Genomic DNA, 27,965 nt, shown 5'->3' on the forward strand with positions numbered 1-27,965 from the left:
GTTGGTCAAAATTAAAATCTTAAAACTTTCACACAACAGTGTACCTTGTCGGGTGGAAAATCAAATCTTTATCTCTCGAATCCATTCTTTCAAACTTTTTCATCTCTGTCTAGGTTCTCACCACCCTCCACCTATCACTTTCGGTGTTTTTTACATTCTAATTAAGAAAGAAAAAAAAAATAACATTAACCCACTAACGCTTTTTTTTCTTCTTCACTCTTCACACTTCACACACAATAGAAGAAGAAGAAGAAGATAATACTAATAAAGTAATCTCATAGGAGTGAGTGAGTGAGAAGAAGAATATGCCAACAACACTCACCCCACCATCACACAAAACAAAACAATCAATGAACAAGATTTACTATTTATTATATATATAGAGAAAGAGAGAGAAAGAAAAAAAAAGTGATAGTAGTAGTAGTAATACAAAACTTTGTTCAGATCAGAAACATGAGAGCAGAAACAATAAACAAGTGTGTGTGTGAATAGGTTGTTTTTTTGGGAACTGGGATTTTCTTATTTTCTTATTTAAGTTAAGAAAGTTTTATTTTTTAGTATCAAATGTCAAAAGAATCTGAAGAAATTAAAACTAGTGGTGAGCAATGGAAATGGTCTGAAATGCAAGGTCTTGAGCTTGTGAATGATGATAACAATTCTGACCCTTTTAAAGGGAACTTACCAACAGTAATAGAAGAGGGTGTTTCTCAGAATCAAGTTCAAGTTTCCAAGGAAATGGTGGAAACATCAGAAGCTAAGAAAGAGGAGAAGGTTGTTAAGAGTGTTCCTGCTGTTGGGTTTGGAGAGTTATTCAGATTTGCTGATGGGTTGGATTATATTCTAATGACTATTGGAACTGTTGGAGCAATTGTTCATGGTTGTTCTTTGCCTATTTTTCTTAGATTCTTTGCTGATCTTGTTAACTCTTTTGGTTCCAATGCTAATAATTTGGATAAGATGACACAAGAAGTTGTTAAGGTAAGAATTATCATAGATAGCATAATTTGAAAGTTTCATCCTTTTTTTTGGAAAGTGGGTATGAATTGTTTGAGGAAATGTTTTGTTTTTTGCAGTATGCATTTTACTTCCTTGTGGTGGGTGCTGCTATTTGGGCATCTTCATGGGCAGGTTAGTTGGTTTGTTCCAATTCAAAAATTGAAGAACAAGTTTCTGTTTTTTTTTTAATTTAAAAAGTTTTGAATTTTTTATGTTTTGATTTTCAATTGTTTTGAGTTATGGATTATGATGTGAATGAGGGTTGGATTTTTTTGTTGCAGAGATTTCGTGTTGGATGTGGACCGGAGAGCGTCAATCAACAAAGATGAGGATCAAGTATCTGGAAGCTGCATTGAAACAAGACATTGAATTCTTTGACACCGAAGTTCGAACTTCTGATGTTGTTGCTGCAATCAACACTGATGCTGTGATGGTTCAGGATGCCATTAGTGAGAAGGTTAGATGAATGAACAAGTTTTGAACTTTTGATGTTTTTTTCTTTTTTGTGACAGTGTCGTTAGATTGGAAATTTGGAATTGGACTAGTGTTTGAGTTGTGTGTTTGATTTGTGCAGTTGGGAAATTTCATTCACTACATGGCTACTTTTGTTTCTGGTTTTGTTGTTGGATTCACTGCTGTTTGGCAATTGGCTTTGGTTACCCTTGCTGTTGTTCCTATGATAGCTGTTATTGGAGCCATTCACACCACTACTTTGGCTAAGCTCTCTAGTAAAAGCCAAGAAGCTCTTTCTCAAGCTGGCAACATTGTGGAACAGGTAAAGAGTAATAGTAACACAGTGTTTCTTTTCAAAGTTAAGAGCGTTGAATTTAACCAACTGATTTAGCTCAAGTGGTTGATGAGCTTCAGTTAAGAACGAATCAATCAGAAGTACCCGAGTTTGAACTCTGGCTAAAACAATCCTTGGCCAACGAATTATAATCTCTCTCAATCTCAATTGTTTTTCTGATCTGAGGTGATTTTTTTGTTGATATTGCAGACGGTTGTGCAAATCCGTGTAGTGTTGGCTTTCGTTGGTGAGTCTCGAGCACTACAAGGCTACTCATCAGCCTTGAAGGTTGCTCAGAAGCTTGGCTACAAAACAGGATTAGCAAAGGGAATGGGATTAGGTGCAACTTACTTTGTTGTTTTCTGCTGCTACGCGCTTCTGTTGTGGTATGGAGGCTATCTTGTAAGGCATCACGAAACCAATGGAGGACTTGCCATTGCAACCATGTTTGCTGTCATGATTGGTGGAATGTAAGTACTAGTAGTGCATTTTGTGTTTTAGCAAACAAAACCATAGTGATTGAATTGGAGTTTCTTAATGATTAATACGTTTTGACGATTTGATTTATGTAGAGGCTTGGGGCAATCTGCACCTAGCATGGCTGCATTTACAAAGGCGAGGGTTGCTGCGGCTAAGATTTTCCGGATAATCGATCACAGTCCTGGTATAGATAGAAACAGTGAATCAGGATTGGAATTGGAGACAGTTACTGGACTTGTGGAACTTAAAAATGTCGACTTTTCTTATCCATCTAGGCCCGACGTTCTGATCCTCAATGATTTCTCCTTGAGTGTTCCTGCCGGAAAGACCATAGCTTTAGTCGGTAGCAGTGGCTCCGGCAAGAGCACTGTTGTTTCCCTTATTGAGAGGTTCTATGACCCAACTTCAGGTGAATTTTGAAAATTCCAGTTTTCAGTTTTGACAGATTGAATTTTGAGATTGGAAGTTTTATGCTAATTGTGGTTACATTACATTTTTCCGAAAAATCGGTTGCAGGACAAGTTATGCTAGATGGTCATGACATTAAAACTTTGAAGCTTAAATGGTTGAGGCAACAGATAGGACTAGTGAGCCAAGAACCTGCTTTGTTCGCTACCACGATTCGAGAAAATATACTCTTGGGAAGACCTGATGCAAACCAGGTTGAGATTGAAGAAGCTGCTAGGGTTGCTAATGCTCATTCGTTCATCATCAAACTTCCTGACGGCTATGAAACTCAGGTTAGTCAACTTTGGTTCAAGAAAATGCTTCTTTTTGTTCATGAATTGACGGTGCCTTTGTTAAATTATGACTCTCTTTTGCATTTAGTCCCTGAAGTATATGAAATCCGTCATTTTAGTCACTGATGCGACGCTGAACAGCGGAGACTAAAGTGACAGATTTCATTATTTTTATATACTTCAGGAACTAAATTGAAGAGAGAGTGATAGTTTAGAGGCTAAATAAGTAGTTAATTATAAAAATATATAGGATGCTAAATAAAATAAAAATTGGATATCAAAAAAGAGGAATATTTTATTCCACAATTGTTACTGTTTGTTAGTAACAATGTATAGAGAAACATGGTGACGTCTTGACTATTAATTTGGTCAAACCTGCAGTAGGAAGTGTTGTTTATACATTGCATCTGGAAAAAACCAAGAGGGTAACATGCTTCAGTCAACTTGTGCATGTTCATATTATAAAAATAAGGACCACAGAAAAGTTACACATCAATCATAAAACCTCTAATTTTAAGGAATAAATAATCTCTGCACAGAATTATATGTAAACTATGAATCACAGGAGGAATCATACAATATACAATAATTTAATTGAGAAATGGATTAAATGATAAAGAAAATAATAATAATTTTTGTAATGGCAGGTAGGAGAAAGAGGGTTACAACTTTCTGGAGGGCAAAAACAAAGAATAGCAATAGCAAGGGCAATGTTAAAAAATCCAGCAATTCTTCTCCTAGATGAGGCAACAAGTGCATTGGACTCTGAATCAGAAAAACTGGTGCAAGAAGCACTTGACCGGTTCATGATCGGAAGAACGACTCTTGTAATTGCTCATCGCCTCTCCACAATTCGCAAAGCTGACCTCGTAGCTGTGATTCAACAAGGAAGTGTTTTTGAAATTGGAACTCATGATGAGCTCTTCTCTAAAGGTGAAAATGGAGTCTATGCCAAGCTTATTAAGATGCAGGAGGTTGCCCATGAAACTGCTATGAATAATGCTAGAAAGAGTAGTGCAAGGTAATAGCCTTTACTTAAGCTGACCAATGTTGAACATTTTTTTAAGTTATTTCATTTTCATTGTTCATGAAAGAGTATTGTCTAGTCAAGGATTATTCCACTTGAGTTCGAATCCTGACCGGAACAATTCTTGGTCAGACTTTACTTACCTACTAGTTGAATTCTAGATTACCAGTCTTTTTCCCTAGACAAAAAAATATATTCCTATTTTTACCAATGTTTCAATTTCATCTATAACTAGTACTAGTAGATATTCCGAGCTGATCATGCATGTCATTTTTACCTGCAGGCCTTCAAGTGCAAGAAACTCAGTTAGCTCGCCGATAATTGCGAGGAATTCTTCTTATGGCCGGTCACCGTACTCACGTAGATTGTCCGATTTCTCTACATCAGATTTTAGTTTGTCCCTTGATGCATCATATCCAAATTACAAGCATGAAAAGCTTGCCTTCAAAGATCAAGCCGGTTCCTTCTGGAGACTAGTAAAAATGAACTCTCCTGAATGGCTCTATGCTTTAATTGGTTCAATCGGCTCAATTGTTTGTGGATCGCTTAGTGCTTTCTTTGCTTATGTTCTTAGTGCTGTCCTCAGTGTCTATTACAATCCGGACCACAAACACATGATCCGAGAAATAGATAAGTACTGCTACTTATTGATTGGTCTTTCATCAACTGCACTTATCTTCAACACATTGCAACACTTCTTCTGGGATATTGTCGGGGAAAATCTTACGAAACGTGTGAGGGAGAAAATGCTGACTGCAGTGCTTAAGAATGAAATGGCATGGTTTGATCAGGAGGAAAATGAGAGTGCTAGGATTTCTGCAAGGCTGGCTCTCGATGCCAACAATGTCAGATCAGCCATTGGAGACCGAATTTCAGTCATTGTGCAGAATACTGCACTTATGCTTGTTGCTTGTACTGCAGGTTTTGTGTTGCAGTGGCGTCTCGCCCTTGTCCTCATTGCTGTATTCCCTGTTGTTGTTGCAGCCACTGTTTTGCAGGTTTGTTTTATAATATTTTCTTCCAGGCATTCTTTGTATTCAATTCTGTTTCACTTAGGGCTTATTTGGATTGGTTTATTTGAGCTTAATTAAGTTGTTTATCCAATTGTTGTGTTTTGTACAGAAAATGTTCATGACTGGTTTCTCTGGTGACCTAGAAGCTGCTCATGCCAAGGCCACACAACTAGCTGGAGAGGCTATAGCCAATGTAAGAACTGTTGCAGCCTTCAACTCAGAATCGAAAATTGTTCGCCTTTTCGCCTCCAACCTTGAAACTCCACTACAAAGGTGCTTTTGGAAGGGACAGATTTCCGGAAGTGGATATGGAATAGCTCAGTTTGCACTTTATGCTTCTTATGCACTTGGTCTTTGGTACGCTTCTTGGCTAGTGAAACACGGAATATCCGACTTCTCTAAAACAATCCGAGTTTTCATGGTCCTCATGGTCTCTGCCAATGGTGCTGCCGAGACTTTAACACTGGCTCCTGACTTCATCAAGGGAGGTAGAGCCATGAGATCAGTTTTTGATCTCCTCGACCGTCGAACCGAGATTGAACCAGATGATCAAGATGCTACTCCAGTTCCTGACCGTCTCCGCGGTGAAGTTGAACTTAAGCATGTGGACTTCTCTTATCCCACTAGACCCGATATGCCGGTTTTCCGTGACCTTAATCTTCGTATCCGAGCTGGCAAAACGCTTGCCCTTGTTGGACCTAGTGGCTGCGGTAAGAGCTCGGTGATTGCACTTATACAGAGATTCTATGATCCAACGTCTGGCCGGGTAATGATTGATGGAAAAGACATCAGAAAATACAACCTCAAATCCTTAAGAAGACACATTTCTGTAGTACCTCAAGAGCCGTGCCTCTTTGCTACTACTATTTATGAAAATATTGCATATGGCCATGACTCAGCAACAGAAGCCGAGATAATCGAAGCAGCAACACTTGCTAATGCTCACAAGTTCATATCTTCTCTACCAGCCGGATACAAAACATTTGTAGGGGAGAGAGGCATTCAACTCTCCGGGGGACAAAAACAAAGAATAGCAGTTGCTCGTGCTTTTTTGAGGAAAGCCGAGCTTATGCTTCTTGACGAGGCAACAAGTGCACTTGATGCTGAGTCAGAGAGGTCTGTTCAAGAGGCTCTAGACCGCGCTTCAACGGGGAAAACAACCATCATTGTTGCACATAGATTATCAACTATAAGGAATGCCAATGTGATCGCTGTGATTGATGATGGTAAAGTAGCTGAACAAGGTTCACATTCACAGTTGATGAAAAATCACCAGGATGGAATATATGCGCGCATGATTCAATTACAAAGGTTTACACACAATGAGGTAATTGGTATGGCATCTAGTTCAACTTCTTCAACATGACCAAACAATGATTAAAATTCTAATCAAAATACCAGCTAAAGGAATATATGCCATATATATACACATTTATAATTATTGGCATTTTTTGAATTGAAAATAGTATATAGTTTGTGTATTATTCCTACTCTTTCTTTTCATGTCCTATTAAAGAATGTATGTATTTATATGTATGTTCTTATCTTTGTGAATGTTACTAAGAAAATGAATGACAGATGAATTGATGCTCATCATCATTAATTTATTCAAGGCGTCCTTTTTTTTTTTTTTTTTTGCATTTTGTTAGTCATGAACTTTGCTGTAGAGAATCAAAAACTCCATTAAACCAAGCTTCCTCTTATTCTCTGTCACAACTCAATATCTATTTTATGGTGGCATAAACAAGTGCTAAAGCAATTAGGCTGCACCATCAAAAGGATTTTGTTTAGGTAATACAAAATATTAATATTAAAATAAAATGCACTTTTAGCCAATAACACTGCCGAACAAGGTAGATGAAAATAGAAATTGCTCGTAGGTGACTCCGGCCTTGACAATTCCAACTTAAAATAGCCATTAGAAATTGCTCGTAGGTGACTCCGGCCTCGACAATTCCAACTTAAAATAGCCATTGGTCCCGGTAGGTCTGACTATCAGGACCCACCATTAAAAAGGAAAGAGTTTCACAATTTGAATTTCTTCTTCGATATGCATGGGATGGTTGCTTGTGCATGTGATTGCTTGAGCTCCCCCATTAAGTTTTTCGTTTTTCTTAGCCATGTTATCATCTAGAATCTAGATCAACATTCATATCATGAAGAAATGTACCATGGTATTGGTGGGTGACAATGGTCCCACAAGGGAGAGATGGTCCTCTCACAAAGGGAGAGAGACATGCTACCATACTTAACATTGTGTTTGTTTGTGAACCAAGAAACAAAAATTTATTTTATTTGTCTCAAACCATGTCCTTATTCGTTTTAAGAACAAAATGATAATACTTTCCCTCTACACAAAAACAAATTTTTTTTTTGCTTACTAACATTTGAGAAATGCAAGATAATTATATTCAATTGGAAATTATGAACTATGAAGTAAGCACTAAAAAAAAAAGAAAAAAAAAGAAGAAGAAGAGATGATTAAATAAACGAGAATATCCTTTATTTTTATTTCATAAATAAAATGCAATATATTATTTTGTAATTTATTTATCACTTTATAGATGAATAATGAATTAAGACTTTTGTTGAGTCATGTCTTCGATCTTAGTAGACCATAAATATTTCTTATACCACTAAATATCTACTTCAGAATAATAATAATAATAATAATAATAATAATAATAATAATAATAATAATAATAATAATAATAATAATAATAATAATAATAATAGTATAACACAGTTTTTTTTTTTTTTACAATGTTGGTAATGAGGGTCGAACCTAAAATCTCATGCATATTACCCAATTCTCTCACCACTAGACTAAACCTAGTGACTTTATAACACAGTTTTTAAACACTCTACGACATCTTCAACATGCAAATGTCAATATTATTAGACTAAATATATTCATTTAGATTTCAATTTGAATTTAAAATCTCACGGTTGCATATGGAGTTTTTTTGTGATAATTGTCCTTTTGTCTTAAAAAAAACTCCATGACATTTGTTTATCATTGTAAATTTCAACACTAAATCGCAACAAAATAGAGTTGAGCCTAAAATGTTGGGATGTTTTCTCTCTATGCCTCCCATGTATATTTTATACCCCTAAATATTCCAATTTTGCCTTGCTAAAAACTTCAGTTCGCAGAAATCGAAGTTTTTTCTAGTTCAAATTCAGGAAAAATTCGGTTAACAGAAACCAAATTTTTTTTCAAGGCAAAAAAAATTCGGTTCGTAGCAACCGAAGTTTTTATTGAAGGCCAAAAAAGTAAATTCCAGAAGGAAAAAGAACCATGGAGGTCTAAAGAGAAAATATCAAATGCTGGGTACAAATGACCATTTATGGGCTTTTCCATTGAGTAGATTTATTGGGCATAGATTATTATCCTTCATGAATGTTTCTCTTCCTCTCCCCATTCTCTTATCCCCCTGAAAGCATCTTTTAGTTCGGAATCTATGTTCCGAGCTTTTTATCTGAGGCAAATATGGAGTTTTAGGTGATAAGAGAACCCCCGGGGGGAGGGGGAGAGAAAAATTCTCCTTCGATTTGCAATGAGTACCAATACCTAAATCATTTAGAACGGCTACATTTGTTATTTTAGGGAATTTATCTACTCGCACTTAAATCAAAAGCATGCATGTTGTTTTAATCACTAATAAAGCACTTATGAACAAGGGTTGTGAGCCAACGTCAAAGATTCTTATCAAAACCATGCATGCAGTTTTAATCACTAATAATGCAGCTTCATGTTACTTTGTTTTTCTGTTGATTCGTTTTTTTTACTCATTCTGTTAATTCTTAAGAGCTAAGTGTTAGAATATTGAAAGTAAGTGGGAATTGATGGAGAAAATGAGTGAATTCATTATTATGATCATTTGAAAATGAAGAATGGTTACAATGAGCTGCTTATAGTAGCAAGAGGTTCTATCTTAGCATAGCTGCACCTGCATGTATACTAGCACTACTCTTAGACTGTTGCATCAGTTATAGATGGAGGGAAAAGTAGTTACAACCAACTTATGAAATTAGTTTCTGCACAAAACCAAAACTAGTGTTAACAGACACTTCGCTAGGCAAGCTAAGTGTGGCTGAGCGAGCTAAGTGTGACCGAGCGAGTACACTGAATGACTTGCATTCTTAACACTAAGGTTCCAATTGTAGTATATTTATTCTTAAAGGTTGCAGAAACAAATGGTATTAAGCTGAAAACTTTACTTGAGTAAAAAAACTGAAAACTTCGAAGATAATTGGTTCAAAGGCGAAGACCTTTTTTTTATATATAATTAATTATATAGATGGTTGTCGGTTAACTGAAGAAATAAATAAATGTATTGAATTATATGTGCTAAATGGAAATGTTCATAACAATCAAAGATGTTAGATAAAGCAGTAGATTGCTCACACTCATTACTTTGATAATCAAAGAAGTTAAAATAATGGAGGATGTACACACATACTGAATAGGGGGAAAAAAAAACTATCACACCTTTATTCCTTCTAGTGTATACTGGCCAGATTTTAGAGGTGTTATACTGACATAATCCAAAACATCTCTTATTTGTTTGTCATTCTACTCTAATTTGCCTTAACAGCTCGAGCCATTTCTATATTATTGTTTATTTACTCCATTCTCACTTAGCTTATCTTTGATTTGTCAATCAATTTACTCTAATTTGCCTCAGCAACTCGAGGCATATTTATTCTATCTACTCTCTATTCTTATTTGCTAGATATCTGCATTCTAGAGCTAGACCTATTTTATGCGTTTCATTATTTTTTGGCATAACTGGCTCATCGTTATTTAGAGGTTATCTATGTCATGTTTTGGAAAAAATGTTTATCTTATTGATGCTATTTTCATATAGGAGGATCTTACAACCAATTTTACGATTTTTCCCTCTCCTCAAACCTAGGTAGGATCTCAATTTTTACAACCTTTAACCTGAACTTGATGCATATGGCTAAGTAAGTCTAACCATCCAGCATGAAGAATACTGATTTCCTTGACCCAAAAACGAATAGTTACATTAGTTTTCAATTTAAGAAGCAACACTTCAAATGAAGATTGTAATATTACACTCCCAGAAATACATTAAGCAATTTATGCAGACGAACCCAAAAAAATCAGAACCAGCGTTATTCCATACTAGGAAAAACTGAAAAGTCTACGCATATATAGCTAAACTGAGGACACATGCCCTCGGATTCAGTTAACTAGAATAAAATCTGAATATATCCTGGAGTTGTGGTACATTGACAAATCAAAATAAGAAGGCATAATAATAAGAGTATAGTGTAAATGATATAAACTCATATACAAAGAATGATGTCAAGTTAAGAGAGACAGAGAGTAAGAAAACAAAGAAGGTTTCTATTATTAGTTATAGCACAATCAAAAGAAGACTATCCTCCTCCAAGGGTTTCCCTCATATACTGTACACACTCCATATTTTTTGTTCCCCTCTCATTATTTTCGTAAAAATAAACTAAATTCAGACAGTCAGAACCAACTCAAGATATAGAATAACAATTTTAAGAAGCCATCAGTTTTTGTAGGTGTACCATAAAAACAGCAATTCCCATACTAATGAAGTTAGCATGCATATCAAGGGCACATGCCAAGGCAGTCCCATAGGTCACAGTCCTGAAAACAATTCCACTTAAACACATGAAACAATACACTACCTATATTTATTGCTTCGCAGGTACATTCTACATATACCATATACCATGAATAGTTGAATACAACCCTTATCTAACCTATCCTACAGACTCTAAAAACATCAGATGCCTAATTACTTAGTCTACCTGAACTAAATATTAACTGGTAATCTTCTTTTCTCTTCCATTACAAACTCTAATGGTTGAAACCAAATAAGCAGAACAGAATGAAGGCATAATAATGAAGATACAGACATAATAAAATTTCATGAAGCTCATCATTATATTGTATTGTACTCAGGGTAACAAAATTAATCAAGACTGGTGGTGCGTAAAAGTAGAAGAGATTTAACTGATATATTTACTCACATCCTAATGAAGTTTGTGTCAAGAGCCTATGTTAAGATTGAACTAGAGTCCCAACCCAACAACATAATTTCTCAATAATGACAGACCAATAACATAATACCTATTTTTATTGTTCAACCATCATTTCATATATACCACAGACATATACAAGAGTTAAAAATATACTAATGCAAATCAAAACACTTAGAAGCCTCGCTACTTTTGTAACTTACACGAAACATTAACTTGGTAATTGACATTTTATTTCAACCTCCAATAGCAGAAGACAAAAGATTTTACCATAACTAAGTATCCACACAAATGTACATTCCCCCTATTCACACCATGACTTGTAACAGACATTTCATTGTTAAGGAAGCGACAGTATAGCTGAACTGGAAAATATTGTCTATATTGAGCTTGAGTACACGCAAAATTTATAGATTGAATAGTTTGATCTATCCAAAAGACTACGTGTTGCAGAATTAATACACGTTATCTAAGTCATACATCAATATATGTAAGTTTTCATATATATGGTCGATTTTTCAAAAGTGATAATTTCTGAGTATGATCTGCATCAGATTAACAATTAAATCAAAGCGGATAAACTAACTATAATTTGGGATTGCGGAAAAGATATTTCGACTTTAAATTATCTAGAAAGGAAAGTATATTCTTTTGGTTACTTCCATGGAATAGTTTCAACTATAAAAGTGCCTTCACTAAATTCTACTCTTCAGAGTCAATTAGTTACCTAACTTTCCTACTTTGATATCCAAACATGGAAAATGATAGAAGTACAAACTAATTTACAGAAATAGCTCTGACCTAAGTAACAAAAAAACACCATACTATGCTCTTTCAATCTCTAAACAGGAAAAGGAAAGTCCGGAGAAATTAAAAAATTTATGGCGGTAATTAAAGAAAATGATGACATCCATCTCATATCAAATAAGAAATTTATTGCAGAAAGGAAGGGAACATTTCTTTCTTTACTTGCTAAATGTTTCAAAAGGAAATTTTTTTGCTTTCTATTTTCGATTATACCCTTATTAGAGACTTTACCATCAAGAAACTGAAATCGTATACCTAAACACACTATTCTCTTTTATAGCCATCCTGCTTTTCAACAACTGTGTCAAACGTTTCCAACAAGGGATCGTTCCCATCATTCCTCTACTTCTTTCTCAATCCTCTACCAACCTCTTGTTTGCCAAAGTGGTTGTTTTATATAAAAATAAATTATTGGGAAGAAATGGAACAAGTATGAAGGGGAACAAGATATCTTCCCCGGTACAAAATGAAAAGAAAGCCGGCCTAATGCATAAGTTTTCGCATAAATATAAATATTCTACAACTTTATGATAGTGTGCAAACATGTTGTCTCTAGTAAGGAAGAAATATTCATTTTTTCAATGAAAAGATTCTTCTCTTAACAATATTAACTTTATTAACATGTTGATAATAGTAATGAATTTTACCAATATCACTACTACTAATAAAACTATACTTTTCATGATGTAGTAATAAAACTATACAATAATGTACTATCTTACCAGGCAGGATTATTCCTTTGAATTGGCAACATGACTGCGTGATTCACCAACAACAATCTCCATTATAAACTAATCTTTTAGTAAAACCATTTACAGAAAGATCATAATTATATATAGGATTTCATTGGTTTGCTTTTGTGACTAATAAAAGATCCATTAAATAATTTAATGTACTTTATGGTGAACTATTAAGTACTTTAAATTCCTTTACCAACATATCTAAAGAAAATTGACCATAAAAGCAAATCAATGACGTTTTTAAGAATGAATATGCTCCTAAGCACAAAATCAATGTAAAAAACAATTGCATCTAAGCATTAGTAAGGCACAAAAAATGCTAGCTTTATCCTGTTGGCCTTTATCCAATATTTACTTACAGTATAACAGAACCTCATAAGTTTGATCAAATGATAGAAGCAATTATTACTCTGATCAAAATCATTGACAGTAGAACTCGTAATCAAATTGTCGGCAAGAAAAGACATACCGAGCTATCAATTAGCTACGTTGCAACACCATTGTTTGCATGAATAACGTGTGTCTCTAAATTAAAAAAAGGATATATCTCCCCTTAATAGCTCACTCATCACACTTCGTTCTTCCAGCTAAACCCAAATGCATGTCCTCATCTTCCTACCAAGCACGCCCTGCCTATTTAAAGCGAAGGTTTCATCTCCTAAACATATCACACCAATTTGATCCCTACCAGCAACAATCATTGTCCCATCCTACAATTGCCTCAGCCCCAAAGTGGCTTTATCTTGAGGCTCTTCTTCAGGCTCTGTATACCCCTAATAACTACAACCCCAAACACCATGAAAAGCCTAATCTTTGAGGAGCCTGAAGGCGGGATTCCAGGATATGCTTCAAGCAGTCTACGTTATGCCTGGCAATCCATACGAGCCCCGGTGATAATACCACTCCTAAAACTAGCAGTCATAATATGCTCAATTATGTCAGTCATGCTATTTCTTGAAAGAGTAGGCATGACAGCCGTAATTTTGGTTGTTAAGGTGTTGAGGAAGAAAAAATATACCAAGTACAAATTGGACGCCATGAAACAAAACATAGAGAGAAACAAAAGATACCCCATGGTGTTGATCCAAATACCTATGTATAATGAGAAAGAGGTAAGTTTGCTTTGTAATTAGGAAGTCTAGCACATAAAGAACATTTTAATGTTACTTGGTATCTAAGAATACTTACCATTTAATATGATATGATATCTCAAACACAAAAGGGTGTGCAAGTTGCACGATAAGTCACTATTGATTTATAGTTATGAACAACCATACCGATTATAAGGACATCCTTTTATCATTTGTAAATAGTTGAAAGAATTAAGGCAGGTTAAATTGGGAAGAAATCAACTAAATATTGTGTTTTCAAACATTTCATTGTGTCCTAAGTAATTAATTCATTTACTCCTAATTTACATTTTTTTTATTCATTCATTTGAGGGGTGGGCGGGGTCGGTTAATTTTTGCACTAAGCATTACCAGATAATCTTTCAGAGTTTTGCACGAAGCGTTACCAGGTAATCTTTTAGAGATCCGAACTACTAAATATTACAATCTTTTGGAGGGAAGGGGTGGGTTTTGAAAAAAAGGAAGAAACATGTGGAAGGAGTCGAGGAGTTAGGAGGCGGGTTCATTTTTCTTCATAACACAAAAACCCCATAATTCGGCGGAACTCAAAATTGTATTGGAGGGGGGTTTTGGAGGGTTTATATGAATTCTTCAAAATTAATTTATGTTATTATAATATTCTTAAAATTAAAAATATATTAATCATAATCATTTATTTATCATTCTCTATAAAAATACTCTCAAAAAATGTGAAAGATTTCTCTACTTTTCTCTTTACTTCCCTCCCTCCAAAGTCCTTCCCTCCTAACTCGCAAACAAAGCCTAAGGGTGTCCTTTTAGATTGTCATTATTCATTATTTTAATATGCTTTTGCATCTATACAATCATACACATAATAAATCACAGCTAACTAACTGAAGAAGTAAAGAAAAAACACAACTTGGTTAGTTTAGTCAAAATAAAGTTTGACTGTTACGATTGACACAAAAATGTCGGAAAAAATTAAAGAATAAAGATGAATTACCTTGGCTAATAAAATTTAACTTCTGCTTCCAGGTCTACAAGCTTTCAATTGGAGCAGTATGCGGGCTGTCTTGGCCAACTGACAGACTCGTAGTTCAGGTTCTTGATGACTCCACAAATCCAGTCTTAAGGGTATCTGATTAATCCAGAAAATGCTCCATGACATATCCCATATGTTTGTGTATCTATGAGTGTACAAAGTTATAGTAACCATGTGTTTTCATAACATGCAGGAATTGGTTGAATTGGAGTGTGACAAATGGATACAGAAAGGTGTGAATGTCAAGTATGTAAACAGGAAAAATCGTAATGGTTACAAGGCAGGTGCCCTAAAAGAGGGTTTAGAGAAGGAATATGTTGAGGATTGTGAGTTTGTAGCAATATTTGATGCAGATTTCCAGCCAGAACCAGATTTTCTTTGGAAGACAATTCCTTACCTTCTTGAGAACCCAAAGTTAGGTTTGGTCCAAGCAAGATGGAAATTTGGTAAGTAACCAATAATATCATTGCCTTGTTAAGTTGTTGGAGCCACATCAGTGTGACAGCCTTACTAATGAGTCTAATAAATCAAAGTTTTCTAACACTGCTTACATGTCTGTACAGTTAATTCAGAGGAATGTATGATGACTCGCCTTCAAGAGATGTCACTCGATTATCATTTTAGTGTTGAACAGGAAGTGGGCTCTTCAACATACTCCTTCTTTGGATTTAATGGTAAGTCAATATACTCACCAAATTAAATTCGGACAAGCACATTTGTATATCAGCTTCTATAAACATGCTTTAAAACATGCAGGGACAGCAGGAGTTTGGCGGATTGAAGCAATAAAAGATGCTGGAGGATGGAAAGATCGAACCACAGTGGAAGATATGGATCTTGCAGTTAGGGCAAGCCTGAAGGGTTGGGAATTTGTTTTTGTCGGTGATGTAACTGTGAGTTATCCATAATTGACTGATATCTTTGCTAGAATATAGTCTTCATCTTGAATACTTTATAAACCACATCATTCTCATGTGGAAATAAATGTGTTGCTTACTAGGTCAAAAATGAACTACCAAGTACATTTAAAGCATACAGATTTCAGCAACACAGGTGGTCATGTGGTCCAGCTAATCTCCTTAAGAAAATGACAAAGGAAATCCTCTATTGCAAAGTATGTAAACTCTAATCTCTTCATCAACACCTAAAACCAAATCCAATTCCTTGTAGAATCAACATTTACTCTCTTACACTGATTGAAATTTATATTGTGTGTATCATCCAGAGGGTATCGCTTCTAAAGAGACTTCATCTTATCTATGCTTTCTTCTTTGTGAGGAAAGTAGTTGCACATTGGGTCACATTCTTTTTTTACTGCATAGTCATACCAGCTTGTGTGATAGTTCCAGAAGTGCATCTCAAAAAACAGATTGCCATATATATCCCAGCAACCATTACAATTCTAAATGCAATCTCCACCCCAAGGTAATTGGTTTCAACAATCTAAATTTACTCAGTTTCCCTCAGTTATTTTGGTTACTCTACACTCACTTATACATGGGACAGATCCATGCATCTACTAGTCCTCTGGATACTCTTTGAGAATGTCATGTCACTCCATCGAACTAAGGCAGCAATTATAGGACTCTTGGAAGCAAATCGTGTCAATGAATGGGTTGTGACTGAGAAGCTTGGAAACGTTATGAAACAGAGGAACAATGCTAGGCCATCAACATCAAGATCGCCATGGTTTCGAATGCCATCGCTTCGAATGCCATCGCTTCGAATTACAGAAAGGTACATGTTGCTTTGTAGCTAGTCTCTTTAAATAAAGTAATTTATTCAACCAACACAATAATTTTCCATTGAATTTGTCAAAAATTACATACATGATATATAACTCAGATATATTAAAATAAACACAGAATGCAGAGAAAAAGCAAGCAGAATACAATTAATATTTTCATTTCTCGTCAATGACAATCTAGACTTATGAATAATGTAATAGACATTAGAAAACATGGTAAAGAATGCAGTTACAATATTTGATTAGTACTTTTAATACTGCATCTGATGCATACTTATGACCCTTTACTATATAATCAACAGGATCCACCCATTGGAGATTATAGTGGGGATGTATATGTTGCACTGTGCAATCTATGATCTGCTCTTCGGACACGACCATTTCTTTATCTATCTGTTGCTGCAGGCAGGGGCTTTCTTTACAATGGGGTTTGGGATAGTGGGAACAATTGTGCCCAATTAAAGCTTAAAGACAATGATCAGTCGAACTATTAGTGTCTCAGTCTGTTGTGTATTGTGTTTGCAAAATTACTGAACTATTTCTATACCCGTATATAACGGGATGTAGTTAGTAATTACCTACCTAGTAGAACCAATCCATATGTGGTGGTATGGTAGGAACTATTCATATTCATGCATACCAACAAAATAAAAGCATCTAGTTCATGTTTATCATATGCAGCTTAAAATAATGTATTATATTTGTGAATAAATATGAGGAAACACCTCATGAGGCTTCTTTTATGAAACCAACTCAGTCTCACAATGTAGGTGTGTCAAACACACGAAAATATAAAACAGTAAGATAGAGGCACGTGCCAAACAAACCAAAATATCGAAATAACAAAGATAATATAAAACTATAAATCAGTCTTCCAATTACATGATGCTCAAGTTCCAACACTTGCTAAGAGGCAAATACCATGTTGTAATTCCTCTTGCTCCTCTAATTTCTCAAACAAGGGAAAATGATTTGAACTTTAGGTCACATGGAGGGAAGCAATCAAGATATATATTGTCAAATTTTATATTCGGCCTAACTCATCCTCACAAAACCAGCTTGTAAGGTGAGGGTTGCCAAAGCTATATAAACGCTACACAGGCCATATCTCTTAGCAATGTGGGACTAAATCCACCCCTTCACACCCAACACAATGAAGGTGTTGGAGGCTGCAATGAAGGCAACTCAAATGCCGCAATTAGGCGGATGGGGGCGGACCGCAATGAAGGCGGAATATCCAACACACCCCCTCACGCTCAGGCCCAATGGGCCTGAAGCGTGGACGATGCGGGAAGCCCAACAATAGATCTAGGATAGGCTCTGATACCATGTCAAATTTTATATTGGGCCTAACTCATCCTCACAAAACCGGCTTGTAAGGTGAGGGTTGCCAAAGCTATATAAACGTTACACAGGCCATATCTCTTAGCAATGTGGGACTAAATCCACCCCTTCACACCCAACACAATGAAGGTGTTGGAGGCTGCAATGAAGGCAACTCAAATGCCGCAATTAGGCGGATGGGGGCGGACCGCAATGAAGGCGGAATATCCAACATATATCAGTAGACTACTTTCCAATTTTAGGTAAATGAGCCTATAAACCTATCAAGTAAAACCAGATCTATAAAAAAAGAACTTCACACATGACCTACTCTTCCATTGATGTTTCTCCAAAAACAGAAATGTATTTATAAAGAAATAAAGGGATGAAGCCACAGATATACGCTACCTTAGAATACTGTTATTGCATTGGTAATTCAAGAAACACGTCAAATTTTTCAATATTTAGGATAAAACGGGAAAAGTTAGAGAAATCAGTGAGTTAAACAGTTATGGAAGTAGTTAGAGGGGATATCTTGTATCAATAGGAGAAATAAGAAGAGATGGAGATATTGGGTACATTGGGTAATTGTTGTGAAAGGAGAGGAAAGATCCTTGGGAGGGGAATTCCTTGGTGTGAATAAATGTGAATAAAAGTAGTCCGGATTACTTAGGGTAGTTGATTAGTTAGAAGGGATATCAATTAGATAAATAAGACAAATTAGGATATATGGATCCATAATTAAATTTGATAGCAGCAATGTTAAAGGGGAAATCCTTTTTGAAGGGAAAACCCTTGGAGAAGATACCTATGTCCTATTCACATCAATTCAATTAATATATAGAATTCCTTCTAAACTTCGAAAGAGATAATATCGACTCTTGGAAACTTGTTGAAGGCCACAAATAATGATAAATGGAAGAAAAATATCACCATATGGATGACCAAGGCTGAATGCAGCACTCTAGAGGTGAAAGAAAATTGATTTTACCACTGTAATCATCTTTAGTATGGAAAATTATGGAGAAATGGTTTCAATCAAAAAGGATGAAAGGATCGAGAATACAAAATCAAACATTCAAATCAACATTTCTAGCTAAAAATGATCTTATTGAGCATAATGCTCTGTAAACAGAAGCAGCAGATTGGGTACCAGATAAATATAAACAGAAGCAGCAGATTGATAAATGTATATAGAAAGTGGTATATGTGCACTTGGTCGTGTGAGGGTATATATAAAAGTCTTCAAGTAGGACTAGGTTAAAAAATAAGGTATATGAAATATCAATAATGAAAACAAAATACACAACAAAAAGTTCAAATTTAATTTAGATCATCCAGTTTAACCTCATACTGTTCACCAGTGGATAGAACTTTGACACGAACCATACCCTTTTGCCACTCAGAATTTCCTACTAATACCAGACGCTCAGCATTTGTTCTGGCTGCACGTTTAAACACCCTAAAAGAGAATTAAGAGGATACGTTGCATCAGAAGACTTGTGGAATTTTCAAGTATAATTTAAGAAAGTGTCACGTGCTATAGTTAGCAACATTTTGACTATCTTTATTACTGTACAAATTTGTTTCCCTAGTTTCCTGTAATTAGGATAAATTTGATTTTTACAAACTTTATTATATACTATTTCCTCGTAGTTTCTTAATTAGATAAATTGGACACCCTAAGCATTTTCCAACTAGGTGTTGTCAGCTACACCAATCAAATGATGACACGACACCTTAAAGCCCTAACATAGACCATGTCAAAAGATAGACCGAAAATTAAACAAAAATAACAAAAGAATTTTATACCATTTAAGTGGTTTGCTTTCCAAAACCAAGTCAACACTCTGTCCTTTTTCTCTGAGAATGTTAGCAGCCATAGCAGCATACCCTTGAAGTTCTTCATCCAAGGCACAAACAATGTTATGTACTTGCAAGCTGAGCTCTGGTAGAAGACCCTTCTCTTTGAGCAACTGTTACATAAAACAAAGGTAGAGCATAGTTGAAATATGAGGCAAACAAAGTCAACTTTTTTTTAACTGATCAAACAAAGTCAACTTAAAAGTACTAAAACTAAAATTAAGCAATCAGTTGGCAGCAAAAATCAGCATTAACATACAAATTTCTGAATTTTATTTAATGCAATAGGAAGAGGGTTTCCAAAGTAGACCAAAACATCTTAATGTGATAAATATCTATTCATGAAATGTAAATTAAAAAAAAAAAAAAAAAAAAACATGTACAGCAAATAGGTGAAGAGCAGAAGTGGGGTAAACAAATAAACCTTCCCAATGTTCCCATCATGTTAATATACATAGGGAATAGAATACACATAGGCAAAGTCATAACTCATTAGTCATGTGCAGAAGGCAAACCCAAGGTTGTGTTTAATAAATCCCACTAGTACGGTGCAAAGTAAACACCGAGGTTGTGTTTCGATGAGGAATTTCATAATTTGAGAGAATTCAAAATGCAAGGGGGAATGGGGACTAAATTACATCAATTCAATTTTTTTCATTTGGAAAATTACTCGTTTGGGTATTTATTTGGAAAATTAAAATTTTGTTGTCCATGCAACGATTCTTATGAATAAAAAGTTGGTGGATGCGATTTTTGGTACATATGGAGAATATCTACAACTCTATTATTGTAATGCATTTCAAGTTGCCAAATCCCTGATGGACATTGCCCAAAACAATCTTTCAGGAAGTCTGCTCTTCCCAAAAGCAAAAACACATTTATATCCATGTATCATGATAAAATATTAAGGTCAGATATTTCGTCAATCAGCTTCTGGACCATAAGGAAATTATCATAAACAAGAGACCGTGATCATAGGAACTCTCATAGAAGCACTAGATGGTTTATTATACTTAATATGGTGGCCTCTCATTCCTCTTGCTACTGAAAAGTTATAGACTTACTTCGACTATGACTGCATCGCCAAATCCAAAACCACAAGCAGGAATGTCATCAGCACCAAAAGTTGAGAACAAATGATCATATCGGCCACCACCACAGATAGCTCGGAGCTTTCCTTCTCGGTCAAAACCCTACTGAAGAATTCAATCATTTGAAAGAGGAAAAGAAAAAAACAACCAATTTATACAATAGCTACATATTAACACAATAATAGGAACCACTATAATCAACAACGCCAATTGTTTTTCATTCATATTGTGTAACTGTAATGAGAAGCATGGTGAAAAATGCAATTTGATTGCAGCAAAATAATGCCGGTAAAACTTTGGTATTCTAATCAAGCAATAGCAGTATATATGGTTGTCTATATAGTATGTAGTATATACTCTTTCTTTTCCTTTTTTATTTTATATAAATAAATAATTCATTGACGAAAAAAATACAAGGTGAGAGGAAGCGAATCCATATATGGATTTTATCTTCTTTTAGATCATGAAATAATGTTAACTTACCACCAAGGATTTTACATACCAAAGCCACTGGCTTCATCAATTTGAATGTATCATACTCTTTACCTCCGCATTACATGAGTATGTAAGAACTTCATAGTATCTTGCGAAAAATTACAAAGCACTTTTCTATGTCAAAATTCATTTAAACCAAAAATATGGATTTAATCATGGATTTCAGCCTTTATTTTCCAAATTCGGTAATCATGCATATGTTCAGTACAATTAAGTGTAACATAAGAATATAATTTAGAAAGTACAAGCCCCAAAAAACTTCTCAACAATTGAATGAACCATTTGACACGGTTATCCAAAAATCAGGTCATGATCCAATGAGAAATGTATCAAGTAACGAAACATAGGTAAGCCACAAGCAAGAGTTTTGTCCAAGATGATCCTAAACTATCTATATCAGTGCAAACAATACTATCTATTTGGTATTAGCTGTGAAGAAAGTCTTACCTCAAATACAATGCCAGTGTAATAAGCAAGGCCACGAACAACTGATGCATCAAATTGAAGCCATTTGGAGTAACCAAACTTTTCAGCCAGTGAGAATAGCTGTTTGAGATCAGCAATTGCTTCCCCGCTGCCTCCGAGCTTCTCTAAATTCAACCAAATTGAAATTTCATGTAAGCTGTACCCTTGTTTTTAACAACCCAATACAGGTGAGTTGTGTATAATAACCTAATGGAGAGAGTATGTGAACTTTATGGTGCCATAAATGGGCTTCAAGAAATAAGCAAAGAAACCAGATTTTTTAATCTAACGTAAGGGTATGATATTCAACAAAAAAATGGAAAGTAAAAACTCCACCGAGGCATAATGACAGCAAGTAGCACATCAGTAATAATACGAAACGGGGTCGAACTCTGATACTCTATCAAGCTAACCAAGTTTCCAAAATGTTGTCCAGAATATTTAGGAAAAATGAAGCTTCCATCAAAAAAATAAAAATAAAAAAACAAAAACAAAATGCTTCACTACAAAAAGGAATAACTCTTTCTTTAGCATGCATAACTCAGGAAATGATAAATTGGCATCAGAGCTTGAATCTACATTCTTACATTCATAAACCTACTCTCAAAGTCTCTAGCACAAAGTTACAGCTGGCTATTATTTTTGCTTTTCACACATTGATTATGAAATATAGGATTTTCAGGAAACTTATCATGCATTGGAAAATTTTCAACATTAATTTAATGTAAAAGGTGAACCTTCTAACTCGGTCAATGACTTTACAGAAAGGACTTGCAATAGCTCCTGGACAGCCTCCTGCGATAGACCAACAGTTTTCAACTCTTTCTTTATCTCGTCAACTGGAATTTTCTCAATCTGAAAATATATTATTTATTAGATACAATTTTCATTCACAGCATGGTCATACCTAAATCTAAAGTAGACAAGGAAAAATGTCAGAATATAAAATTTCAGTAGCTACAGTAAAAGAATGGATAGCCGATATGACAACTTAGGATCAATAAAAATACCATTAAAAATTCACATATAGAAGTTAAAAAATAAATAAATAAACGCATAGGATGGCTATCATTCATGACCTCCTTATCATATTTGCCTTTTGAGAACAAATGATGATCGGGAATCTTAGAGCTTCATCTACAATTATAAAATAAACCCTAATAGCACAAATATGCATAACTCACTTTATCAATAATGACGCAGACCTTGCCAAACATATTTTCAGGAATTCCATAACACTTCAATACTTCTTGTAGAACCTGCAACGGAGGAAGATATACAATAGAGTGAAAGGGTATCAATAAACTAAGTCAACCTAGAACCACATGAATAGGTTAGAATGAAATAATTAAATGTTGTTTATTGCAGATTGTGCTAACCCACATAGTACATACAAAGTTGAAACAAACTACAAGCGATAAATGAGGTGAACAAAATGATGACACTTCACAACATGTTATAATTGCTTCATTAGATGGAAAAAATCAAACATGCTTCGAAAAAGAATCCTCAATAACAACTGTAGCAAGGACTTGAAAAATGAAATATTAATTTTCCACAAGTATATAGGGTGTAGATCTATAGAACTCCTGAGTCCTTGCACGATTGAACCAAGCTTTGACAACGCTATAAGATTGCAATAAACCTTCAGCCCTCTATTGTTGCCATTAACACACATCTACCTATCTATTAAATATACAGTCAGCAACTTTTCAAATTTTAACTACAATATCAGAATATAGCTAAGCAAATGAACTCAATCTATTATCTTACAACTTGATAAGTAAATATATTCATAATCTTTAAATTTGAAGCCAGAAGCACTAATTAGAAAATTACCAGATTTTAGGAGCATACATGAGTACATGACAATTTGTGTGATCAACTAATAATACAAACCCCTTGATCATATAACTCTCGTGAAAAAGTGGAAATGCAATAAAACAGCAGTGTAGAAGGAAACTTGTTCCATCATTCATAAAAATAAAATTAAACCCGCACCTTTCGACTAGAAACCTTAAATCCAACGTCTGATTCTGTAATTCCTATTCGTTTGAAGAAAGTAACAATGGAAGATATAAGCTCTGCTTCAGCCTACAACATGAAAATAAGCAAAGTGTTAAAGTCCATATCAAATATTAGAGTCCAATACATTCAATAATATTACTACCATAGTACAAAATTTAAAACAAAGGACATAATGTGAACCAGCCACAAAAGTTTATCCAAAGCAAGTGGAAGAATCAGGTATCATCCAAAACAAAGAACAACCCATTTCATGACTTATTATGTTATTTATGAGAACATCTTCATTACCTTGAGACTCGACTACAATACGAAGAAACAGGTACATACATCTATTGTTGGAAGGGAAGGGTGGATGAATGAAATGAGAGCATTAACTTATCAAAGAATATCTGACCTATAACTGCTAGTGCTACATTAACATAATTAAAATGCTATTATCTATGAACTAATGAAACCTATGTGCAAGCTTCCTGGACCAATCATAAAACATTTGACCCCATTGCATTAAAAAAACAACTATGAAGAACAACTAGGCAGCACATACATACCATAACCCCAGGAACACCAATGATATCCATATTCCACTGGTAGTGCTCACGACGACGCCCCCTTGTCATTCTCTCATACCGCCAACATTGTCCAACGGTGAACCATTTCAATGGAAGTGATACGGACTTCCTGAAGAAGAAAAAAGAACAACTATGAAGATGAGAAGCCATTATTCACATTCAAGAAAACATGAGTAGTTATATAGTTTATATAATTTTTACCCTTTCTGTATCACCAGCCTTGCCAAAGAAGGAGTAAGTTCAGGCCTCAACGCAACACGGCGATTACCTCGATCTTCAAAACAGTAAAGCTGCACAATATAAATGTATATCATTTGATATTCCATACAAAAATCTTAGTGTACTTTCTTCTTGATAGAATACTAGGGTCTTATACTTGTGATAGCCCAATTATTGGGCCCAATTCATACACACATGCTCAAGGTTGTAGAAGCTGAGGGAATAAGAGTTAGTTACAACTCTCCTAATTTTTAGGAGAGATATTCTGTTATAAAAGAAAAGGAAAGGGGGAGTAGGACTTAGGCAGAAAGTGGTTAAGAGTCAGTTTAAGAGAGAATTTCTCTCTGGTTTAGGAGCAATCTTGCTCTGGTCTAGGAGTTCTTGCAACTCTGGTTTAGTCTTTACTTTTTCTTTTCCATTTCCATCATTCTAGAGCTTGGCTCACCAAATTTCAATCAAATAATATACAGTTTTCCTTATTGAAATTCTTGAGTTCTATCACTTCTCTTCTCTATTGATGGAACTTTTTTTTTCCGTAAAAATATGCTACGACAATGATAACTTTTTGAAGAACAATTCAAGCATGCTGTTTGTGTGACACAATTGCAATCAACGCACGAGCATCGCATAAAGACTATTGCCCCCTTGCACACACACATACTCATCAACTATTCATCCGTGTATGGGTCTCTCACATGCCTAAATTAGGTGAACTCAATGGATTACCTTTAAATTACCTTATGGCCACATCATGGCTGTGTTCTAGCAAATGCTAACTCCTATTGGAGTCAAAGAACAGAATAATGTTAACAGGAGTCCTTGTACATAATATATTGTCAGGTTCTCACAATGTTATCCATCCATAAGTAGCATGCAGAATAACAAAGACAAACCTTAACTGCAGAAACATTGAAATACTTGGGTCAATGACCAAAGTGTTTAAGCGAACATAAATAAACTTCTCCAAAGGAACTTATGAATCGATAATGGTAAATTGTCCCATGATGATATTTGTTGACCCCTGTGATTCACGAAACCCTGTTTCATTTTGCTACCTCTACACTTACATACCAAAGAGGCAAAGACCTGCTCCAGGCTTATTTACGACTAAAATAATTATGTGTGGAAGCACGTGTCTTTCAAAATCCTGAGAATAAACTTCAAACGAGATATACTATCATGTACAATATTGACATCGTCCAAGATAATACTACACCTAGTACTCCATGATAGACATCGAATAGCATCACTAGAGCTAAGCTAAGAAACACTTAGAACTATCTTTGTATTAAGTCTATTGAAAGTGTGAAGAACAGAACAATTTCAGATAAACTAATACATCCTAGCAATTTGAAGGTACAAAAATTAGGAATCTTAAAAAAGTAGAGTGGACTGGAGTGGAAACTAATGGGATGAAATGAAATGAAGGGAAGGGAAAGCAAAGTGAAATGGAACAGAAAGGAACAAAGTTGGTATTCCATTGTTTAGGTATTTTAAATATAGAATAGAGAAAAAGGCTTGTTCCATCTCATTCTCTCAAAATTAAAGGGGAAGAAAAATTCGAGTACTGAATGGAATATAATGGAATCGTATTTTAAATAATCCAAACAATATAACCTTTTATGATTCCAATTCAATTGTAAGGGTCCATTTGGTTTGAAGGAAATGGAGGGAAAAAACTATTTTAAACTTTAGTTGTTTGGCGCAATTTTTAAGAAGGGGTGGGAGCAAAATCTCTTCTAAGCCAATTTTAGCTCCCCGTGTTTATAATAAATTAGAGTTAAATAGTACTTTATTAATGTGAAATTCAACATTAAAACCATGTAAAAAGTAAATTTACTTTCTCCCTCTATTAAAGTCTCTCCCCTTTCAATCCCATAAGTTCAGCTCAATTAGTAGTTGCGGAGACATTTGATGTGTTGGAGGTATTGGTTCTAATCCGGGATTTAACACTTAAGGTGTCTAATTCTCGTCACTAGGCTATTTGACCTGCACAAACCCTATCTCCCATGTCCCCCTCCCTTCCCAAACCCTATCTTCCATCGAATTCCCTCACCTCCCCATTGAACCAAACTCACCCTAATTCGAAACAAGCAGTGTTAAACCAATGATCAATAGTATCTTAATGTGAAGAACTAAAATTGATCAAGTGTAAACAAATTACCTGGTCTTTAATCTCCTCCCCTGCTTTCCTAATATACAAAGCTTCTGACTCAAGAACCGGAAAATCAATCTCCTCAAATCCATACAACCGCGACACCTAATCCTCACAACAAATCATCCAAATACAGTAATTAAGCATAACTATAAACTAAACCATCATTCCATTAATCAATTTGAGTCTAAAATCAAATACCTCTTTGAAATTGTTGAATAGCCAATTACGCATTCGCATTTCTTCAGGCGGGAAGTCGCGTGTACCCTTGGGAGGATTGACGTCAATTTTCTGAACTTCTCCGGTGACCGGAGGAGTAGGAGTTAACGCACCAGACCGACCTCCGGTTGGAGATTCTGTCTCCGCGGCTTGTGAGAGTGCACAGTGGAATCTGACGGTGGAGGATTTGGCATTGAATTGGAACGGTGAAGAAGAGAGTTGGCAGGTTAGTGAACGGAAGATAGGGGTAATATAGTAATTGAAGCGCGGTTGTGAAACGAAGAACGAACGCGAAAATGGAGTTGCAGGCATAGCTGTGACTGTGAGTGAAGAAGCTTAGCGTAAGAGGAGAGTTGGATAGGGACTAGGGAGGTTTGGTTTTGATATTAATGGGCTTTTTTGTTTTGGGCCTTGAATAGTGCCTTTACTCTTTTTAATGGCCCAAAAGTTTTTGATTACGGACACCTCTATAATTAGGCGTGTCGCAGTGTCCGACACTTGTATCGTATGACGCTCCTACGACACGTGTCGGATAGCTCAGACTGGTGTAAAAAAAAACTCAATTTCGAGTTTTGACACTCCTTTGACCGATGCCCGACACTCATATGACACGTGTCGGACAAGTGTCCCAAAAAAATTGTTTTTCTTTGCTTATACTCTCCTTATGCATGTATCACACATATCTACGAGAGTTAAAAATGTGTCAAAATAACAATATTGATCAATGAGAGATTGAAGATATTACATTTTGATTACAATATTTTTAGATTTTTCAATAGTAGATGGATAAATAAAGGTCAAATATTATCGTATCTTGTTTTAAAACTTTTTTTAAGAAATAACTTGTTCAACTTAGATTTATATGTATATATTTTGATTCTCAATTTATATCTTTTATAAATATGTAGCGGTGTCAGTGTCCAATATTTTTTACTTTAGCGGTGTTGCAGTGTCTGTGCCCGTGTCGTGTCGAAGTTTGTGCTTCATAGTTCGTAATATTATAAGAGCTTTACTTTTGTC

At 35.2% G+C, this 27,965-nt stretch overlaps 3 protein-coding genes across 3 annotated transcripts; 2 read left to right on the forward strand and 1 right to left on the reverse strand.

Annotated features, from left to right (window-relative positions):
• On the forward strand, window positions 1–6,650 carry LOC123892887 (ABC transporter B family member 1). Its single transcript, XM_045942765.1, has 10 exons — window positions 1–978; window positions 1,074–1,128; window positions 1,278–1,453; window positions 1,571–1,771; window positions 1,994–2,253; window positions 2,356–2,672; window positions 2,780–3,003; window positions 3,651–4,024; window positions 4,314–5,028; window positions 5,153–6,650. Exons 1-10 carry the CDS (start codon window positions 565–567, stop codon window positions 6,407–6,409), a joined length of 3,993 nt encoding a protein of 1,330 aa, XP_045798721.1. The 5' UTR covers window positions 1–564; the 3' UTR covers window positions 6,410–6,650.
• Window positions 6,651–13,418: 6,768 nt separating this feature from the next.
• On the forward strand, window positions 13,419–17,104 carry LOC123892889 (glucomannan 4-beta-mannosyltransferase 1). The gene is made up of 9 exons (XM_045942767.1): window positions 13,419–13,750; window positions 14,765–14,863; window positions 14,965–15,217; window positions 15,335–15,445; window positions 15,528–15,664; window positions 15,772–15,885; window positions 15,997–16,196; window positions 16,278–16,467; window positions 16,807–17,104. The coding sequence occupies exons 1-9, from the start codon at window positions 13,436–13,438 to the stop codon at window positions 16,978–16,980; spliced, it is 1,593 nt and encodes a 530-aa protein (XP_045798723.1). The 5' UTR covers window positions 13,419–13,435; the 3' UTR covers window positions 16,981–17,104.
• A 1,943-nt stretch (window positions 17,105–19,047) lies between these two features.
• LOC123892888 (histidine--tRNA ligase, chloroplastic/mitochondrial) lies at window positions 19,048–27,300 on the reverse strand. The gene is made up of 11 exons (XM_045942766.1): window positions 26,928–27,300; window positions 26,736–26,831; window positions 24,554–24,642; window positions 24,332–24,461; window positions 23,757–23,849; window positions 22,940–23,014; window positions 22,493–22,610; window positions 21,738–21,880; window positions 20,769–20,897; window positions 19,654–19,817; window positions 19,048–19,303 (listed from the first exon to the last, which is right to left on the reverse strand). The coding sequence occupies exons 1-11, from the start codon at window positions 27,255–27,257 to the stop codon at window positions 19,165–19,167; spliced, it is 1,506 nt and encodes a 501-aa protein (XP_045798722.1). The 5' UTR covers window positions 27,258–27,300; the 3' UTR covers window positions 19,048–19,164.
• Window positions 27,301–27,965: the final 665 nt, after the last annotated feature.

The sequence above is a fragment of the Trifolium pratense genome, linkage group LG6 (genome assembly GCF_020283565.1).
Source record: "Trifolium pratense cultivar HEN17-A07 linkage group LG6, ARS_RC_1.1, whole genome shotgun sequence".
In the NCBI taxonomy this organism is placed as follows: Eukaryota; Viridiplantae; Streptophyta; class Magnoliopsida; order Fabales; family Fabaceae; genus Trifolium; species Trifolium pratense.